Source organism: Malaclemys terrapin, chromosome 9 (genome assembly GCF_027887155.1).
Source record: "Malaclemys terrapin pileata isolate rMalTer1 chromosome 9, rMalTer1.hap1, whole genome shotgun sequence".
Taxonomy (NCBI): Eukaryota; Metazoa; Chordata; order Testudines; family Emydidae; genus Malaclemys; species Malaclemys terrapin.
Window position 1 is genome coordinate 14,567,172 of NC_071513.1, and position 18,135 is coordinate 14,585,306.

The following is an 18,135-nucleotide window of genomic DNA, read 5'->3' on the forward strand; positions in this document are numbered from 1 at the left end:
AGTCAACATCAGGAATAGTCCCCAAAATCAATACATCCTTTTCAACATTAATTTTTGCTAGGGAACTAACACACAGCAAAATTTCAATAACTGAGATGTTCAGCTCTGTCATCTAGAGGTTACACATTTCAAACTATCTGAAGAATTTAAAAATTGTTTATAATTTTAGGAACAATACTAACACTGAACCAACAAGTGGCTTCTGTACTGTGGAAGTGAACAAGCATTTGTGCTGTACAATCTTGAGGTGGGTTTCTTTGTTGTTGTTTTTTGGCTGTGCATGGTGGATTTGGTTCTTCTAAGCAATGTTAGAGTTGCATGCACACCAATGAGAGGGGAGCCTAATTTGTTGATATGGTGAGTGTTGGTTTTTGTTTAAAAAAGGGGGCAGCCTTGTATAAATCTGATATCATCCATCTTACTTTACAAGGGTGGAGAAAACTCAACAGAGTTCAACTTATACACCTCCAATATTTAGACACTATCATTTGCAAGGCAAAGACTACACTAATTTGGAAAGCGTGTGAAGTGCACCTCCTATGTTCCAGTGCAGACCAGAAAACTAAATCTTAACACGCTGTGTCCTACTGCTTCATAAATTTAATGTTTTTGGCATAGTAGACAGAGTGCAATGTTTTACAGAGTTCACAAAGATTCATTATGTCAAGAAATTAAACATAATTCTATTTATTTAGATATATTACATATGTAAATTCTCTGGAGGACCATACTAATACCCATCAGTGACTATAGCAGAAAGAATGAAATAGCTTCTAAGTATGTAAATCTGATTATTATGTTTCAGATTTGTTTTCAAAACTGAAAATAATACATCAAAGCCACCACTGAAGAGCAAGTTGATTCATTTCTCAAAGAAATCCACATCCATATATGAAATAATGCTCATTTTAATGGAATAACTTAACTGTATATTATTTTTGCTGAAAGATGTAAATTAACTAAAAGACCACTATCAGTTAAAAAAGTCACTATTCTGTACGCTATATTTTACTGCCGTGTTGGAAAGAGATGAAATATATCTGGCTTTCAAACTATACATTCTAGAATAGCAGAATTGCCAAGCCCGTTATAAAAGTACAGACAGCAACTCCTCTAATAGCCACCCTTTGGGAAATAATACCTATTCAAGTTTTTTAGTGCTCATTGTCCCTCTTATCCTGCCCCACTCCTGTTGAATGTATATTAAGTTAACAACAAAGTGCAGATTACTTTACAGTTAAGTTTGAGCACAAAAGCCATGTTTGCAGTATTAGAAGCCTGGGTTTATCAACTACTGTATGATTAGTCAGCTGGCAGTTTCTAAAAAACCACTGTGGTTATAAATATTTCAATCATGTATATTAAATATGAATGGGAAAACTTCAACAGTTGACATAACATGCTGATTGCAATATGCATTAAAAATAACTTTCCCTATGTTACCTTAACCATTCTGTCCTCACTGTTCAGTTTCTTCGAAGTTCCAACCTAAAGCAAACAGCTATAATGTTGCTCATCCTTGTCATAAGCATAACATTTATGTATCTTAAACTATCATATTTGTATATTTCAAATACTGAATCTTCCACTAAAATGACAAAATAGAATAATATGAAGTGTCTAACATAAGTAAAGAATGTATCTTTGACATGATAAACAAATATGATAGTATATTCTTACATTTGTGAATTACTTTTTCAAACATTCCTTCTTCCCAGAAACCAGGACAACCTCTTCAGATGATTAGACCAATCTAACAGAAAGCACCACAGCCCAATATTCATAGTTGAAGCCTCCCATTAAAAAAAATGTCCTTAAATACAGGTATCAATAATTCTACTTTTACAAATCAACTACAAGTCACAAAAATTGTGAACAGAAAAAAATAGATGAAAGATACTAGGCCACTGACTATGGTAGAACAATATTTAAACATGACACATATAGCTATATCCAATATAGCACACAATACTATATCAATATATATCTGTAGAGAACTTGATAGTTTATCTTTGAGTTGCATGGAAAAAAATTCATTTCAGTAAAAGGTCTTGGACAATGGTAACAACAAAGAGTCTGGTGGCACCTTAAAGACTAACAGATTTATTTGGGCATAAGCTTTCGTGAGTAAAAACCTCACTTCTTCGGATGCATAGAATGGTGACATTTACCTGAATCATGACTATGAAGTTATATTAACTTGTAATGGTCCCACCTCAAAATTACAGCATAGAAGACTAATTTCTGATTACAGGGAATTTACTGTACAGGTTTATTATGCTATCCAGCTAAGAGTGAAATTACAAGGTTATATTTGCTTGGTAAAATAAACCAGCACTCACTTCATTTTTTGTCTAAATTTCTTAGGCTTATATACTGTAATATCTGTTCAGATATATGCATATGTATAATATAATGCCAGTTTAACTCTCTTTATATGAGGCTGGCATTACAGTTTTGTTTGATTCCTATTTGCAGCTAGGTGGCCATATTATTACTCACCGTGTCAACTGGCATCTTAGAAAACTGGGTAAAATACATTTACTGTATTTCATTTTCAACTAGTCTACCTCAAGAGAATCTGAAACCATCTGGGTGGAAGGGATTAAAACAGGACCGCTAGAACCAACAAAATCTAACTAGAGGCAATGAGAAAAAAGGGGAGGAGAAGGGAGAGGATAGAACATAGCCTTCTAAACACGCTTGTATCTCAGTGTAATTTTGAACTGGAGCCATACAAAATGGATTATTTAAACTGCATTAAATCCCGGTGTGGACACACTCACTCAGAATAAAAATGGCCTTAATTCAGTTTAGTTTAATTCACTTTAGTTAATGAGAGTGTACACACAGGAGCTTAATGCAGTTGAACTAATCCATTTTCAATTCACACCTTTAGTTAACTCAGATAAATTTCTGAGTGTCCCTGTGTAGACAAGCCCTTAGCGGAGTCTGGGTTTCTTACTTCTATGTAAGATAAGAAAGTGGGTTAAAGGGTCAGTGGGCTGAGATCTTTAATAATGTTCTCAATTCTAAGGTGTTATTAGTAAAATAGACGTGATGTTCATTAAATATGATTTTTTGCTTCAGTGACTCATTAAGAAAATGAAAAAAAACACACAAACCCATGGTAAAAAAAAAAAAAAAAAGGTTAAGACTAATACCTGTCCTCCACTCATGCAGATCGGACTGTTCTAAAATCAGAGCAAATTTTTATAGTAACAACATAAATTTTGAATTTTACAGCTGTTAGCCTGCACCACTACCATGACATTATAGGACACACCTTATGCCTGCTAAGTGTAGTTCTACTCTGAAAAGTGATGCTGAAAAAACAGCACTATCTGACAACTACACGTGTATTTCATTGTCTGCACAACTGCGGGTAAAAAAAAGTTTTTACAGTAAAAGCTGTGTTTTCCGGCACTTTATAAATCTACTTTATAAATCTAGAAAACTCTAGAAACCGGCATTTCGGGGTGCCGGAAAATGGTGGCACTCACCTTGGTGGTCCCTAGCTAATGGACGCTGCGGAGCCAGCGCTCGGGGCAGGGCAGGGGCAGTGTGCAAACCTGCCTGGCCACACCTCTGCCTAGGAGCAGCAGGGAGCCGTCCGAGGTGAGCTCCATCCAGATCTGGCACCCTGCCCCGAGCCCCCTCCCACACCCAAACTCTCGTCCAGAGCCCGTGCCCCACACCTCCTCCCACGCTCCAATCCCAGCCATGAGCCCCTTAAGTTATCCGGAATTTTTGCCTAACTGGCAACCTCCATTCCCCCAACATGCCGAATAACATGGCTTTTACTGTATTATGTTTTACTCCTGTTTGCACAGCACAGACAAGAAAGAGAGATGGATTCTCTTACAGCTCAAGCATCAACAGAACTGTTTAAAAAGTTATGCGTGACCAAAGATTCTGCCATCAGAAGTCAGAAAGAATTTTACTATACTGCATTTGTAGCATATGGTATGTGTGTGCGCTTCTCACAGTTACTTGTACTCAATATTACAAGATATATAGTTCATGTGCCTCTAAGGTTATAAAAAATGATTACACTTTTTAAACTATTTCTAAAAATACAATATCTGATTATTAGCCTCATGCATATATTCAAAAAGGGGCACTATTCTTGTTGCATGTTCAACTGGAATTCTCTCATTTCTTGAATGCTTAACTACAAAACCTCTAGTTTTGCACTAAAAAAAAAAAGTATTATGCAGTAATAAGAGAAGGGGAACTTTTGACCTAGGACACCAAGACAAACCCCTGATACCTATAAGAAGTGCATGGATTCAGATGTCTGAGAAGCCAGGACCAGGATATTCTTACAAGTCTCATCAGAAATTACCTCCACCACGCAGTAAACTGCCAATTACTCAACTTAAGTACCTTGCAAGCCAGAAGGGCTCTGTCACAGGTTTAAATTTGTGATTAAAAGAAGTCTGTGTATTCTAAATAAGATGCCAAGGCCTGTAAGCAAAATCCTCGGCTTATATGAATTCAGTATTGGCAGTCTAATAGCAATACTCTGCACTGGCATGCAACACATTTTCATTCAAATTCCAGTCTTCTACACCAGAAGTAGGCAGGCGGGAGATGTGCTAGGGAAGTTGCAGTTTTAGTCACTGGGCTTTCTCATTGTTCTGCTAAGGATGTAAAGGAATAATACCATCCATCCAAGTGGAGGAGGGAGAATGGCAGGAGAAGTTAAAAATTATATAATATTATTGCAACTACTACTGGAAATGGAAGATACTGGATTATTCATCTTGCTGTAGTTTGAGTCAGCGAGCATTTGATGTTATTTGACTCAAGGTATCTGGCCAATAAGGATATGTCTACACTGCAAGGTAAGCTCAGGGTTAGTAGAACTTGAGTTAGCAGATCCTGGGTTTGTTAACCTAGGCTTGAGCATCTATACTCAATTGTAACACCAGGTTAGGAACTATTGAACCCTGGGTCCCAATCTGGGGCCTCAGTGGCTACACTCCCCTTTTTTGGTGCTGTAGTATGGGGAAACCTGCCTATCCACCAAACTTGACTGTCCAAAGGACAAAGAAAGTCAGCCTGTTGGATTGTGGGATGCTGTTGGTGGATTTCCAGAGCACAAGTCCATTGGGAATGTGTCTACATTGCAAAGTAATGTAGTTTTAACTCTGGGTCCCCGCCTGACTCTGGCTTGGACCCTGCACCTCCATGGGGTCCTGGGACCCTGAGTCCAAGCCCTGGGTTAGAGTTCGAACCCTGAGCTTACAATGAAGTGTAGACATATCCTAAGAGAGCACAGCAACCTGTGAAAAAGAAGGGGGAAGAGAGGAAAGGAGTGGGCAAGCCACTAATTGTAGAATGCAAAGATGCAAGTCACACCAAGTTTTAAATATTATTCATTTTCACTTTTAAGCTTCAACTGTTTTTATAGTTTTGAACTGATGACCTGAAAGATGAGGCAGGTCAGCAAAGTGGCCAAACCTGTATTGTATCAAAGAGAACACTGCTGGAACAGAAGCAAAAACAACCCAGGGGCCTTGACTTGATCTGAAGACTACATTCCAAGAGAGTTCATAATACAAAAGAACTCCCCTTTGTCCTTTTTAAATAAAAAAAAAGATCACTATACAGTCTTGACACTCACTTTGTGGAAAAGTAAGGTCCGTGGCCAAAATAGCACCCAAAAGGATCCACTTTAAAAATAAAGTGAGCTACTTTGGGATTTAGAAGGTTTCATAGCCCTCTGAATTAAACCCATCCCTGTCAGCAGCATATGAGAGGTAGCCTCTATAGCTACCATATGGCAGCATCATGGTGGCAGTGGAGGCAGTTCCAGCTAGAAAATAGCAGCTCTTCAACATATCCAACCACTGGGATGGGGGGTTTGATTTGGCAACTTTCACCGAAGGGGAGAGAAAAAGCACATCCCCCACTCTCCATGATACCTAACAGATGAGGAGAAACAAACTTTTTAAAATTGGTCCCATATTGGTCTATTGTTCACCATGGCCTTCAGGAAGACCTTCACATTTTTCCAGTGCAAAAGCTTCAATGAACTTGTATAGTATTTTTTCATAAAAATCTATCCACACAAAAGATAACATTGTAAAATAGTTATAATAAAGGAGATCAATGGGTGGGAACAGCAAAGGGAGATTGTCCTTTTAAAAACTGTTCGGACATTTTCTGTTTCAGCATGTGAACACATCACAAGTATTTAATAAAATATCTTTTGCTGTCATCATATGGGAATAGTATGTTTCCATCAAAAACTTTAGACAAGATGCTCTCTCTTACCAACCTCTTTCATAAATGCTTTTCCTAAGCGAACCACTTTTGCAAATAAAATGGGATCATGGGAGAGATGAGGACCAAGATAACAAAGCATGTTGAACACTTCCTTCCTCAAATCTTCAAAACTTTCTGCTTGTTTTGGGGCTCTCTTATTTTGCAAATTGGAAATTGGTGACCCTTTAGCCCCTTTAGGTACTCCAACTCTGTGAAAACAGAAGTATAAAATTTCACATTCTACATGAGGACTATTCACTTTTACAGTCAGGACAAACCATTTAGTTTATTAGTTAACTGATTTTAGTTACTATGGTTCTATATTATTTTCTCAGTGGTTTTTTCAATACAACAGTGTACTAGAGTCTTCTGGATTGATTTGGTGAAATTCTGGCCCCACTGAAGTTAGTGGGAGTTTTGCCATTAACTACAATGAGATCAGGATTTCATCCCCAAATCCTCTTCTTATCAAAGGGACTCTGTTGCTACATAATTAAATAAAACCTGCAAGATCACTACCAGTGGGTACAAAATATTTTATAAAAACCTCATTTTTAATATGGTAAAAAATTCACTCCACATTAAATAAATATTGTCTTTAAAGTAAATCTAAGTATATTAAATGAAATATTCTCATTTTAATTGAACTTGTCCTTTGAACTGTCCAATATTTAAGATGTGCTTTAATAATCAGAACAGGACTGGGTAACAGTATTGACCTGAGCTATATCAAAAATGAACATTTATTGTTTGCATGACTCTCAAACGAGTTTAGACTAAAAAAAAATTATTAAAAAAATAGTAAACAGAAATGCAGTGAAGTCAATATTATATACAAAACTTGAAAATTGCTTTACCAGCTAAACATATTAACATAAGATCAGAAAGATACCGTACACAAATACTGTATTTACTGTGAGTGGCAGAGTGAGATATGTCAAACAAATTATGAACTCCATTTTGGATTAGGACATCCATTTTATGTTATGTGCTGAACTCACATCTAACGTTGCTCAAGGGTATGATGATGTATTCCAGTCAGCTATCCTACCCAGGAGCATTTGATATCTTATCTTGTTAAAGGACAATCTCTAAGAAACCACAAAGATAACCATCTAGGGCCACTGACAGTCTCTCAACTACCAAGCCATCCCCATGAAAAAATGGGCTCAACACAGGAGCACAAGGGCTCAGATAAGAAGTCTGAACCCAGGAATGTGCCCTGTAGATGCAAAACTAGGAATAATGATTAAACTCAATGAAGATCCAGATGGCTTATAGGCGCATGGTGCCCAGCAGTTGGATCCACTTATAACAGCCAACATGAATCAATTCTGCCTTAAATACACATGTACAACCCATACTAACTTGATTGAGAGTAGCATATATGTACTTGAGGATAGAATTAGACAAAGAGGGAAAAATCAACAACTTGATCCCTTATACATTTCTCCCACACCAAAATTATACACAGACTCAAAACATTTGGGTTGGAAGGCACCTGTTGAATTATCTAGCCTATTACCCTGTATCAGGACAGAAGTGCTTGGATTAGTTGTAAAATATATCCGATAGATGGGTACCTAGCAAAACCTTGGTAATTCCAATGATGGCAATTCTATAATCTCATATGATAGCTTACTGTATTGCCAAACTTTTAAATAGATATTCTAAACCATTGGTTTTCAAACTGTGGGGCATCCCCCTGGGATTGCAATAGGTAGGCACAACTAAGGGGCTGGCGAGCAGTGTGGAGCAAAGGCACCTTCAAGTCAGCCGCCTCCTCCAGGACACGACAGGCCCCACCTGGTGATACCATTAGGAGGCTGTTGCTATCGCCTGACTAGAAATTCTAGTCAGAGGTGCATGCACATTGCAAGGGAGCCACATTTGGCAGGAATGGCAGGGTTCACTGCAGCTGTAGCCTCACACTATCAGAAAGCAGCAGCACAGAAGAGGCAGAGTTTCCCCAGCAGCTGCCAACAATCTCTCTGGGTTCAGCAACAGAGAAAGCAGTGGTCTCCAAACTTTTTTGATCGCGTACCCCTATCGGTAAAAAAATTTTGAGCACACACCCCCTGCCGCACCAGCTCTACCATTTTTGCCAAAGCAAAAAAAAAAAAGCCGCTCGGACTCCCGCCCGAACTGAAGACGAAGCAAAAAACAAACAAAAAAAAGCGCTCCTCCTGCCGTGCACCCCCAAGGATCCTCTTGCGCACCCCACTTTGGAGACCACGGAGATAAAGGATGGGGCAGCTGAACCTGATGGGGTGAACGCGACGGAGGGGTGAGAGTGAACGAAGAGCAACCTAGCATCCCCAGCTGCCGCAGGCATCCACCGCCCACCATCCCTTGCAGCCTCCCAGGCACTCACCACCTTTTGCTCGCTGGGGTATCCCTCTCCTGTAGCTGGGGGGGAGGAGGGTGTGCATATGGGGACATGAATCTCTGATGAGGGGCAAAGTGAAAAAAAGGTTTTGGAACCTCTGTTCTAAGCATTGGAATATGTTTAATGTTTCTTTGCTGCAGTTTAAAGCTGTTATTTTTTGCTCCGTCCTTGTTGATTAACGAGAGTAACAGATCTTCTGACTTCTCCCTAACCTCTCTTTACATATTGCTAGGCTGGCAATGTGATTTATTCAAGTCTTCCCTCTCCCTTTTTACATCGGTATACCCAAGACTAAATGCAGTATTATAACTGACGTCTACCATTTCTAAGGCTATGATTTAATCATGGGAATTTTTAGTAAAAGTCATGGACAGGTCAGGGGCAAGAAACAAAATATTACGGCCTGTGACCTGATCATGATTTATATCATAAATACCCCTGATTGACTATTAGGAGGGGGGAGCCTGTGGCACCAATAGCGGGAGGGAAGGAGAGGGGGAAGAGCACCAGGGGAGCCCGCGGCACCAGCTGCTGGGGGGGAGGGGGAGAAGCTCATGGCATCAGCGTCTGGGAGTCCTGGGGGGCCCATGGCACCAGCTGCCAAGGAAGGGAAGCCCTGGCACCAGCTGCCGGGGTTGGGGGAAGCCCCAGGGGGGCCAGTGGCTGCTCTGGCCTCCACTGGGGGGAGTGCCAGAGCCAGCAGCTGCTCCGGCCACCCCAGGACTGCTGCTCAAGCGGTCTCCAGAGCCACCAGAGCAGTGGCCGATATAGCTGGCGCCAGGGCCACTCCAGCAGCAGCTGGTGTGGCTGTCCCCTGGGCCAGCTGCTCAGGCAGTCCTGGGGTGAGGCACAACGGCCGCTGCAGAAGACACGGAGGTTGCAGGAAGTCATGGAATCTGTGACTTCCGCAACCTCCAAGACAAACACGGAGCCCTAACCTAAGTTTCCTCCAAGCTGCACAGCCATGCAGCTGCCTATTAAGCCCCGCTCAGGGCTGCGGAGGGGAGAGGTGCCTCTCTCCACCGGATGCAGCACGGACCTGCCCTTCCCCACCCCAGCCCAAGTGCTGCTGTGGGGAGAGAGAGCTGGGGGGAGTCCTCTCTCCCCGCTGCAGCCCCTGGGCAGCCTGCACCCCAAACCCCTCATCCCCGGCCCCACCCCAGAGCCCGAACCCCCAGCCAGAGCCCTCACCTCCCCGCCCCCCAACCCTCTGCCCCAGCCCAGAGCCCCTCACCCCAAGCCCCACCCCGGAGCTCTCACCCTCCCCACCACAATCCTCTGCCGCAGCCCTGAGACCCCTCCCACACTCCAAATCCCTGAGCCCCTCCATAGTGGTGCACATAAAATTCATTCCACACATGCATGGGAAAAATTAGAGGGAACACTGGCCCTAACCATTACTTACTAGAGTGGAGTGACTGTCTCATGTATATTACTTACACAAATTACTTACACAAATTAGCAAGACCCCACTACAGTATTTGATTCTCTCATTTTTTTGTTAAAGTTTCATATTGTTGATTTGTTCAATGTATTATCTACTATCAACTTCACGTCTTCCTCTCTTGTATTATTGGCTAGCTAGAATTCACTTATACATTCAATTATTCTTTCATATGGGTGAAATTCACATGCCACCAGAACCACTCCATAAAGGACAATAGTCTGCATGCCAACCTAGGCTAACATCTAGGCTGATGTTGGAGGCATGCGGGGGGAAATCTGCATTTTCTCAGAATCAGTGGGATTCTCCACTAGTGGAGGAGGTATAGAAAAGTAACAGGAGCTATTAAAACCTAGAAGCTGGAGTACTGTTAGCATGTGTACACCGTAGCCCTAGGTCCAGGCTATATGGTGAATCTCATGACTCCACGCTTCTCTTCCCTTTTCCCTTCCCGCATACACAGCTCAATTACTGGGTATTTAGCAGGGCAGGCAAATTCCATCCTATATTAACTCCTTTGCATTGGTCCTTATTAAATTAAGCTTATTTCTCCAATCTAGTTCATAATGTATTTTAATCTTGTCCTAACAAAGAAATGCAACACCTCTCAGCCTTACAGAGTCTGCAAACATGCTGAATACATTCTCTACCAATCCTGTACAATTTCCCAACATTTAATGATGCAAGGCAGCTGTTCATCTTACCTGCGGTACAAAGGCTCAATCGTCACATGTACAAGCTGGCAAAGGGCAATGGCAATAGGCTTGTGTGAAGTGGCATAAAATGGAGGCATTTGATCCATAATACTTTGTGCATGCTGCCAATCACCAACTTTTAACAAAGCTTCCAACAAACCAAGTTTCTGGTTGTCAGGTGGCTGAAAAAGATAGCAAACAAGAAATTTGAATGAAAAATTTAATGCATTCCTAAACCTCCCTGTGTTTCCTCTTCAGTAGAAGGATTAAAATCTACAAGATGACATAATTTGTTTTCTATGCACCATTATTATTTCAAATGTATTTTACCACACGGTAAATACTCCTATTATACCTTTTTTTTTAAATTTATTTAAAATATTTGTAAAATATGATCACACTCTTCAGCAACACAATCATAATCAAACCTAAAAACTAATTCTAGAGTATTGTTCCTTGCAGCAGTGAATATTGTTTTGAAAAATGGGACTGAGTTTCTGGTTTAATAGGAAAATTTATATTAAATACCATTACAATGTACAAAGTGCTGTTAGAAAAATGAAAAGTCTGAACTTAATGGTGTATTTAGACATTACAGTGAACTGAAAATACATAATTTTAAAGACAATATTTAAAGTATTATTTAAATATTTATGCCAGGATCTGAATTTGAAAATGTAAGTTTCCCTTTCAATAGTGGAAGAAATCACCTCCTATACAACGCTGTATACTGTGGTTTTGATGTCAGCAAATGTTCTAAAAGAAACAGAATCTGGAACTTAATTCTATGGCAAGTAAAATTAGGTTGCCAAATATTGCATTTTAAAATGAAAGGAGATTGTGGCTCATCTGTGTAGCATCCAGGAGCACCAGGACTTCATCAGCAGAATGCAAAAGGAAACATCCAGGATGGAGGACGCTAGCCGACCAGAAAAGATATAGCTACACCAGAGGAGGAAGGAGAACCAGCTGTTCTATAGGGAGAAGACCATCTGCTGGCTACTTCAGGCAGAAGACAGTGCTCCCCTCCCATGCAGGTCCCCCATCCATCGAGGTGAAGAACAGGTATGATGTACTAGCAACAGTAAGAAAGGAGCAGACCCCGGTGGCTGAAGAAGAGGAGCCATCTGCCCCCAAGGTTGGCAGGCTCACGGCCACCACACCCAAGAGGAGGAAAAATAGGAGTCCCTGACCACCGTTGCCCCCCTTTGGAAAGGGATGAGGCATCCATCTGCCAACCTGACTTGATGTCCATGGAAGCATGCTGCATGCTTGGAGCCTGCAGCTGAGACATTACAGAAAGCCTGATGTGACTCATCTGTCCCTCTGACTACTACCCTCTGCTCCTCACCCACATGGACATAATATGATAGTACCAGGTATGACGTTGAACAGATCACTGGTGACTACAGAAAGAAGAACAGGAGTACTTGTGGCACCTTAGAGACTAACAAATTTATTAGAGCATAAGCTTTCGTGGACTACAGCCCACTTCTTCGGATGCATATCTACAGGGCTCTTGTAGTGAGGGTGAAAGAGTTGGGGGCACAGGTGGTATTCTTTTCTATTCTTCCAGTAGAGCAGGGGTGGGCAAACTATGGCCCGCGGGCCGGATCCAGCCCCAGAGGACTTTGGATCCGGCCCGCGGATTTGCCACCCCGTAGTAGATTTTCAACTATATTGATTTCAATTACAACACAGAATACAAAGTGTACAATGCTCACTTTATATTCTTTTTATTAAAAATATTTGCACTGTAAAAATGAGAAATAGTATTTTTCAATTCACCTCATACAAGTACCGTAATACATCTTTATAGTGAAAGCGCAACTTACAAATGTAGATTTTTTTGTGTTACATAACTGCACTCAAAAACAAAACAATGTAAAACATTAGAGCCTACAAGTCCACTCTGTCCTACTTCTTGTTCAGCCAATCGCTCAGAGAAACAAGTTTGTTTACATTTACGGGAGAGAATGCTGCCCACTTCTTATTTAAAATGTCACCTGAAAGTGAGAACAGACATTTGCATGGCATTTTTGTAGTTGGTATTGCAAGGTATTTACGTGCCATATATGCTAAACATTCATATACCCCTTCACGCTTAGGACACCATTCCAGGGGACATACTTCCATGCTACATTACATTTGTGACTGAACTCTTGGGGAAGAATTGTATGTCTCCTGCTCTATGTTTTACCCGCATTCTGCCATATATTTCATGTTATAGCAGTCTCGGATGATGACCCAGCATGTTGTTCATTTTAAGAATACTTTCACTGCAGATTTGACAAAATGCAAAGAAGGTACCAATGTGACATTTCTAAAGATAGCTACAGCACTCAATCTAAGATTTAAGAATCTGAAGTGCCTTCCAAAATCTGAGAGGGACAGGGTGTGGAGCATGCTTTCAGAAGTCTTAAAAGAGCAGTGCTCCGATGTGGAAACTATATCCCCAACTATATCGAATCACCCCCAAAAATTTTTAAATTGAAAAAAAAAAAAATCAACCTTCTGCTGGTAACATCTGACTCAGATGATGAAAACAACATGCTTTCGTCTGCACTGCTTTGGATCGTTACTGAGCAGAACCCATCATCACCACGGACGCATGTCCTCTGGAATGATGGTTGAAGCATGAAGGGATATATGAATCTTTAGTGCATGTGGCAAGTAAATCTCTTGCAATGCCAGCTACAACAGTGCCATGTGAAAGCCTGTTCTCACTTTTACGTGACATAGTAAACAACAGGAAGGCAGCATTATCTCCTGCACATGAAAACAAACTTGTTTGTCTCAGCGATTGGCTGAACAAGAAGTAGGAGTGAGTGGACTTGTAGGCTCTGAAATTTTACATTGTTTTATTTTTGAATTCAGTTATTTTTTGTACATAACTACATTTGTAAGTTCAACTTTCATGATAAAGAGATTGTACTACAGTACTTGTGTTAAGTGAAATGAAAAATGCTATCTTATTTTTACACACACACACACACACACACACGAGCACTGTACACTTTGTATTCTGTGTTGTAATTTAAATCAATATTTGAAAATGTGGAAAACATCCAAAAATATTTATATAAATGGTATTTTATTAATGTTTAACAGCACGATTAATTGCTTGAAAGCTTTCGTTTTCACCACTGGACACAAAAGACTAAAGGCTGGTCTATACTGAAAACATACATCAGCAAAACTACATCTCTGTGGTGCAAAACCCCCACACCCCTGAGAGGCATAGCTATGCCAACCTAATCCCCCAAGTAGACAGTGCTAAATCAATGGAAGAATTCTTTAGTCGACCAAGCTACAGCCTCTCAGGGAGGTGGATTAACTACAGCAACGGGAGAAACTCTTTCATCACTATAGTGCATGTCTTCACTGAAACGCTACAGCAGCGCAGTGCACCCAAGATTCACTGCGTGGAACTGTTCTCAGAGGTACAAATCTAGTACCATTGCTCTGTCCTGTGACCTCTAACACTTGCACTACCTGTATTCTGAAATTGACTGTTTATTCAGTATACCAAACTCATCTCCACAGGCAAAAGTGGATACTGCTTTTTGCCAATATATAAACTATTGATTTTTTCACAATAGTCTGTTTTCAGACAATATTAATTTCTAGCACTGAAGACAACAGCTAAAAATGTATGTAATGAGCATCTCTCCATCATCCAACCAACTTTATTTCACAGCAGTTAAACTGTGTCTTTTCAAATGTCCTCACCCAGCTGTATCATACATAACAAAGGCATCAAAAATCATGGATTATTTTCATATTAGCTACAAAAGAATTAGGCTAAGATTTTCAAAAACAACTTGGAGAGACAGCAACACAACTCCTCTTAATACTAAAGTTGCCTGTGCAACTACAATTCAGCCCTCTTGTGAAAAATTACACAATCACGATATTTTTTCGCCTTAGGACCGCTGCCTCATTCGGTGCAGAGGATGGAACTGTTATGGGGCAAATCAGGGTTGTGTAGTGAAGGAGTCTTATCTGATCCTCACTTTGTTTGTTGCAGAAGTTGGAAGGTGAATAGTGAATTAGGCAGGGGCTTGCAGGAAGAGAAAGAACGCTCTCATGATTAAGGTACTTGAATGCCACCCCGGAGGTCTGGATTTTATCACTACGTCTGCCATAGAGCTCCTGTGTGATGCTTGGCCGGTCACTTAAACCAAACTTTTCACGGGTAGTCACCAACTGTGCTCTCCTCGTTTTCTGGGTGTCCAACTTGACACCCTGGGGGCCTGGTTTTCAGAAGTGCTGGGCATTCTAATGCATGTGAAGTCACTGGGAGCTATGCTTGAATATATAATGTGCTATAAAATGCTAAGTATTCTGACAAATCAGATCCTAGGCATCTCAAACTGGGCATGCAAAATTAGTGGATACTTATCCCCTTAATCTCTCTGCCCTCAGTTCCCCACCTGTAAAATGGAGATAAGCCCCCCACCCCAACCATTAATGGAAATAAATTAATGTCTGTGAAGAACTCAGAGACAACAGTTATGAGCACCACAAGCAAGCCCATGAGGAAACTAACAACTGTTTTCAGCACAGAGTTTGAATAGTATGCAGTAAATAAGGCCTGGGCCACAAACTGAACTGTGAAGAGAAGAAAAAATATTTAATAGCTTCTCATTAAGGAAGCATTGTCCATTCTGTGGACGGAATGAAAAAGAGGTCCTGTGGAAAAAAATAGTATGTGGTCATGTAATTAAAGATTGTGTCACAACGACCTCACACAATGAGACTGCACAGGCAACGTTCGTTCTGGCATTCCTAACTTTTAAGTGCTTGACTTTGCAACTTAATAATGTTCTTTTGGCACAGTTTGTGTGTAACAGATTTCATAAATCCTGCATAGTTAAAAATCAATTGTGGGTTACATGATGAGACCTCCTACCAAGATTATTAACATACCAAAGTTTGTTAAACCAGCACAAAAGGTAGGCAACCCTTGAGCGATATTTATTGAAGGTGATAAGAAACAAAGGGGGGGAGGGAATCAAACTACCTAACTATAGAACTGAATATACAACCTTGAATGAATTCAGGAACAGACACTAAACCAACACTTTTGGCGGGGAAGGGTTTCTTGCGTAACAAAAATTACATCAGAAGTTGAAATAGGGCTTTAAGGGGAGAAAACAGTTTAATTACAGTTCTGGTTTTGTTTTAGATAAATAGCCAATTAAACTTATCATCACAACTGGATACACTATATTAAAAGGACAAAAAAGTAATTTTCATAGCAATGACCATGTTATGTTTACAATTATAAATAACTCATTTGAAAAAATACCTTTTCAGTTTTTTCCTCTTCCTTGTCCTTTTCCTTCTCTTTCTCTTCAGTCTTTTCAGAGGACAAAACCACCATTGTAAGTTTCCTAACTATTTGTTTTGCCTCTACAATCTCTCGCTTGTGTTCTTCAAGAATGGCATTATCTACTGGAAGAAGCTGAGAAAATAAAACACGGATACGTAAAGAAAAATTAACATAACCTGAAACTACTTTTTGATCAATAAGCTTGAAGGAGAAAAGCTAGATCCCTTCTTCTTCCTCAAGAAATCAGTTCATTCCCTAGAAGGGAGAGTTTTTTGTTTTTGTTGTTTTGTTTTAACTTCCCAGAACCACTTCAAAGAATGATACATGCATGACATACCCTAATCAAGTTAAGGAAGACTGAAGAATTATACTGCACACTGTCCTCAGAGCCATCAATAATTCAAAAAACAAAACAAAAAAAAGTATTGAAATCCAACTAAGATCAATGTAGTTAGGTTGACATAGGGATAATGTAGACACTGCGTTACTTACATCGACTGTTGCTGACCTATAGAAGCTGTCCCACAATAACCAACACTGATCGCTCTGGTCACCATTGTGAACTCTGCTGCCCAGGAGTCAGTTAGACAGGAAGCCGCCCCTCCCCTTTAAAGCCCCGCAAATTATTGAAATTCTTTTTCCTGGTTGCCTGGCTTGATGAACACACCTAGCAGCTTTCTGTTAAGTGGAATTGCCCAGCTGACCACACAAGCTACAAGCCATAGATCAGGGCTCTCAAACACACGGCCCATGGAGCTCTTCCCTGCGGCCCATCAAGCCCCGCCTCCCCCAGACCCCACAGTTACTTCCTGTCGCCACCAAACTCCCCTCACCCCCCCGCCCCCAGTTCTTTTATTTGGCATCTAAGCTCCCCAGGCACTGCTCCCCAATGTTTGGGGCCGGGTCTCTCCCCCGGCCCTGCCTGCCACCCCCACATACCTTCCCCAAGTGTCCCCCGGCCTCACTTGCTGCCCCCTCACCGCCAGCTCATGCTGACTCCACTCCGCTCTGCCGGCTTCCGGCATTACCTGCTGCCGCAGGGTCCTAGTGCCCCCTCTCCACTAAGGCCAGGGCATTGCCCTTCCCCTGCCCTTCTGTCCTAGTCCTGAGCCTCTCCAATGCCCCGAGCCCCTCATCCCCAGCCCTCACCCCTGCACCCTTCCTTTCCCTAAACTCCATCCCAGAGCCTGCATCCCCATCCCGTGCCCCAGCCCGGAGCCTGCATCCAGCACCCAAACTCCATCCCAGAGCCTGCACCTCTCCACCCATCCTGCACCCACCCGTGCCCCAGCCTGGAGCCTGCACCCAGCACCCAAACTCCCTCCCAGAGCCTGCACCCTCCTACCCATCCTGCACCCCACCCCCTGTGCCCCAGCCCGGAGCCTGCACCCCAGACCCCCTCCGCCATGCAAACTCCTTCCCAGAGCCTTAGGCAGGTGGGGGCAGAGTTTGGGGGGGGGGGGGGAGGTTCTGGGCACCACCGAAATTTCTACAAACCTGCCACCCCTGGAAGAGGCAGAGCAGGGGTGGAGTGGTGGTGCAGCCCAGCGCAGTGGGGGGGCTTTACTGAGTGTATATATTTTATTAAAACCACTTGGAGAAGAAGGTGGAGAAGAGATGGGGCAGGGGTGGGGCCTCATGGAAGGGGTGGAGTGGGGGCGGGGCCAGGGGCAGCAAGGGGGGGTGTCAGTGATGCAGCCCTCAGGCCAATGCACTAGTCCTCATGTGGCCCTCGTGGTCATTTGAGTTTGAGACCCCTGCCGTAGATGCTCCTGCCTGAAGTACCCAGGAGGTATTGGATCTCCTGGGACACATTTTGGCTGAGAGAGTGTGCAAGACTGGAGCAGGTAATCCATCTAAATTCTTTTATTTGAATGTCTCTGTGGTAACAGTTTTAGCAGTATGAGAAACAGGTCAGTTGCAAGCCAAAAAGATAACATTTTAAAGAAAAAAACCCAAATTTCATATTCATTGTTCTCGCCAGTAACATTTA

General features: G+C 41.8%; 1 protein-coding gene across 5 annotated transcripts in view; it reads right to left on the minus strand.

Annotated features, from left to right (window-relative positions):
* The window catches only part of THOC2 (THO complex subunit 2), a 108,863-nt gene that overhangs the window by 49,944 nt on the left and 40,784 nt on the right, over positions 1 to 18,135 (minus strand). For 3 of the 5 annotated variants that reach the window (XR_008446126.1, XM_054039012.1, XM_054039009.1), the window contains exons 10-13: positions 16,119 to 16,274; positions 10,814 to 10,986; positions 6,290 to 6,485; positions 1,444 to 1,488 (exon numbers count right to left, since the gene is read on the minus strand). Coding sequence is in view for 4 of the 5 variants with exons in the window: in XM_054039012.1 (XP_053894987.1) it covers positions 1,444 to 1,488; positions 6,290 to 6,485; positions 10,814 to 10,986; positions 16,119 to 16,274 (570 nt within the window). In the remaining variant the exon portion in view is untranslated. The remainder of the gene's footprint in view (positions 1 to 1,443; positions 1,489 to 6,289; positions 6,486 to 10,813; positions 10,987 to 16,118; positions 16,275 to 18,135) is intronic. The other 2 variants (XM_054039011.1, XM_054039010.1) reach the window with 1 other exon arrangement.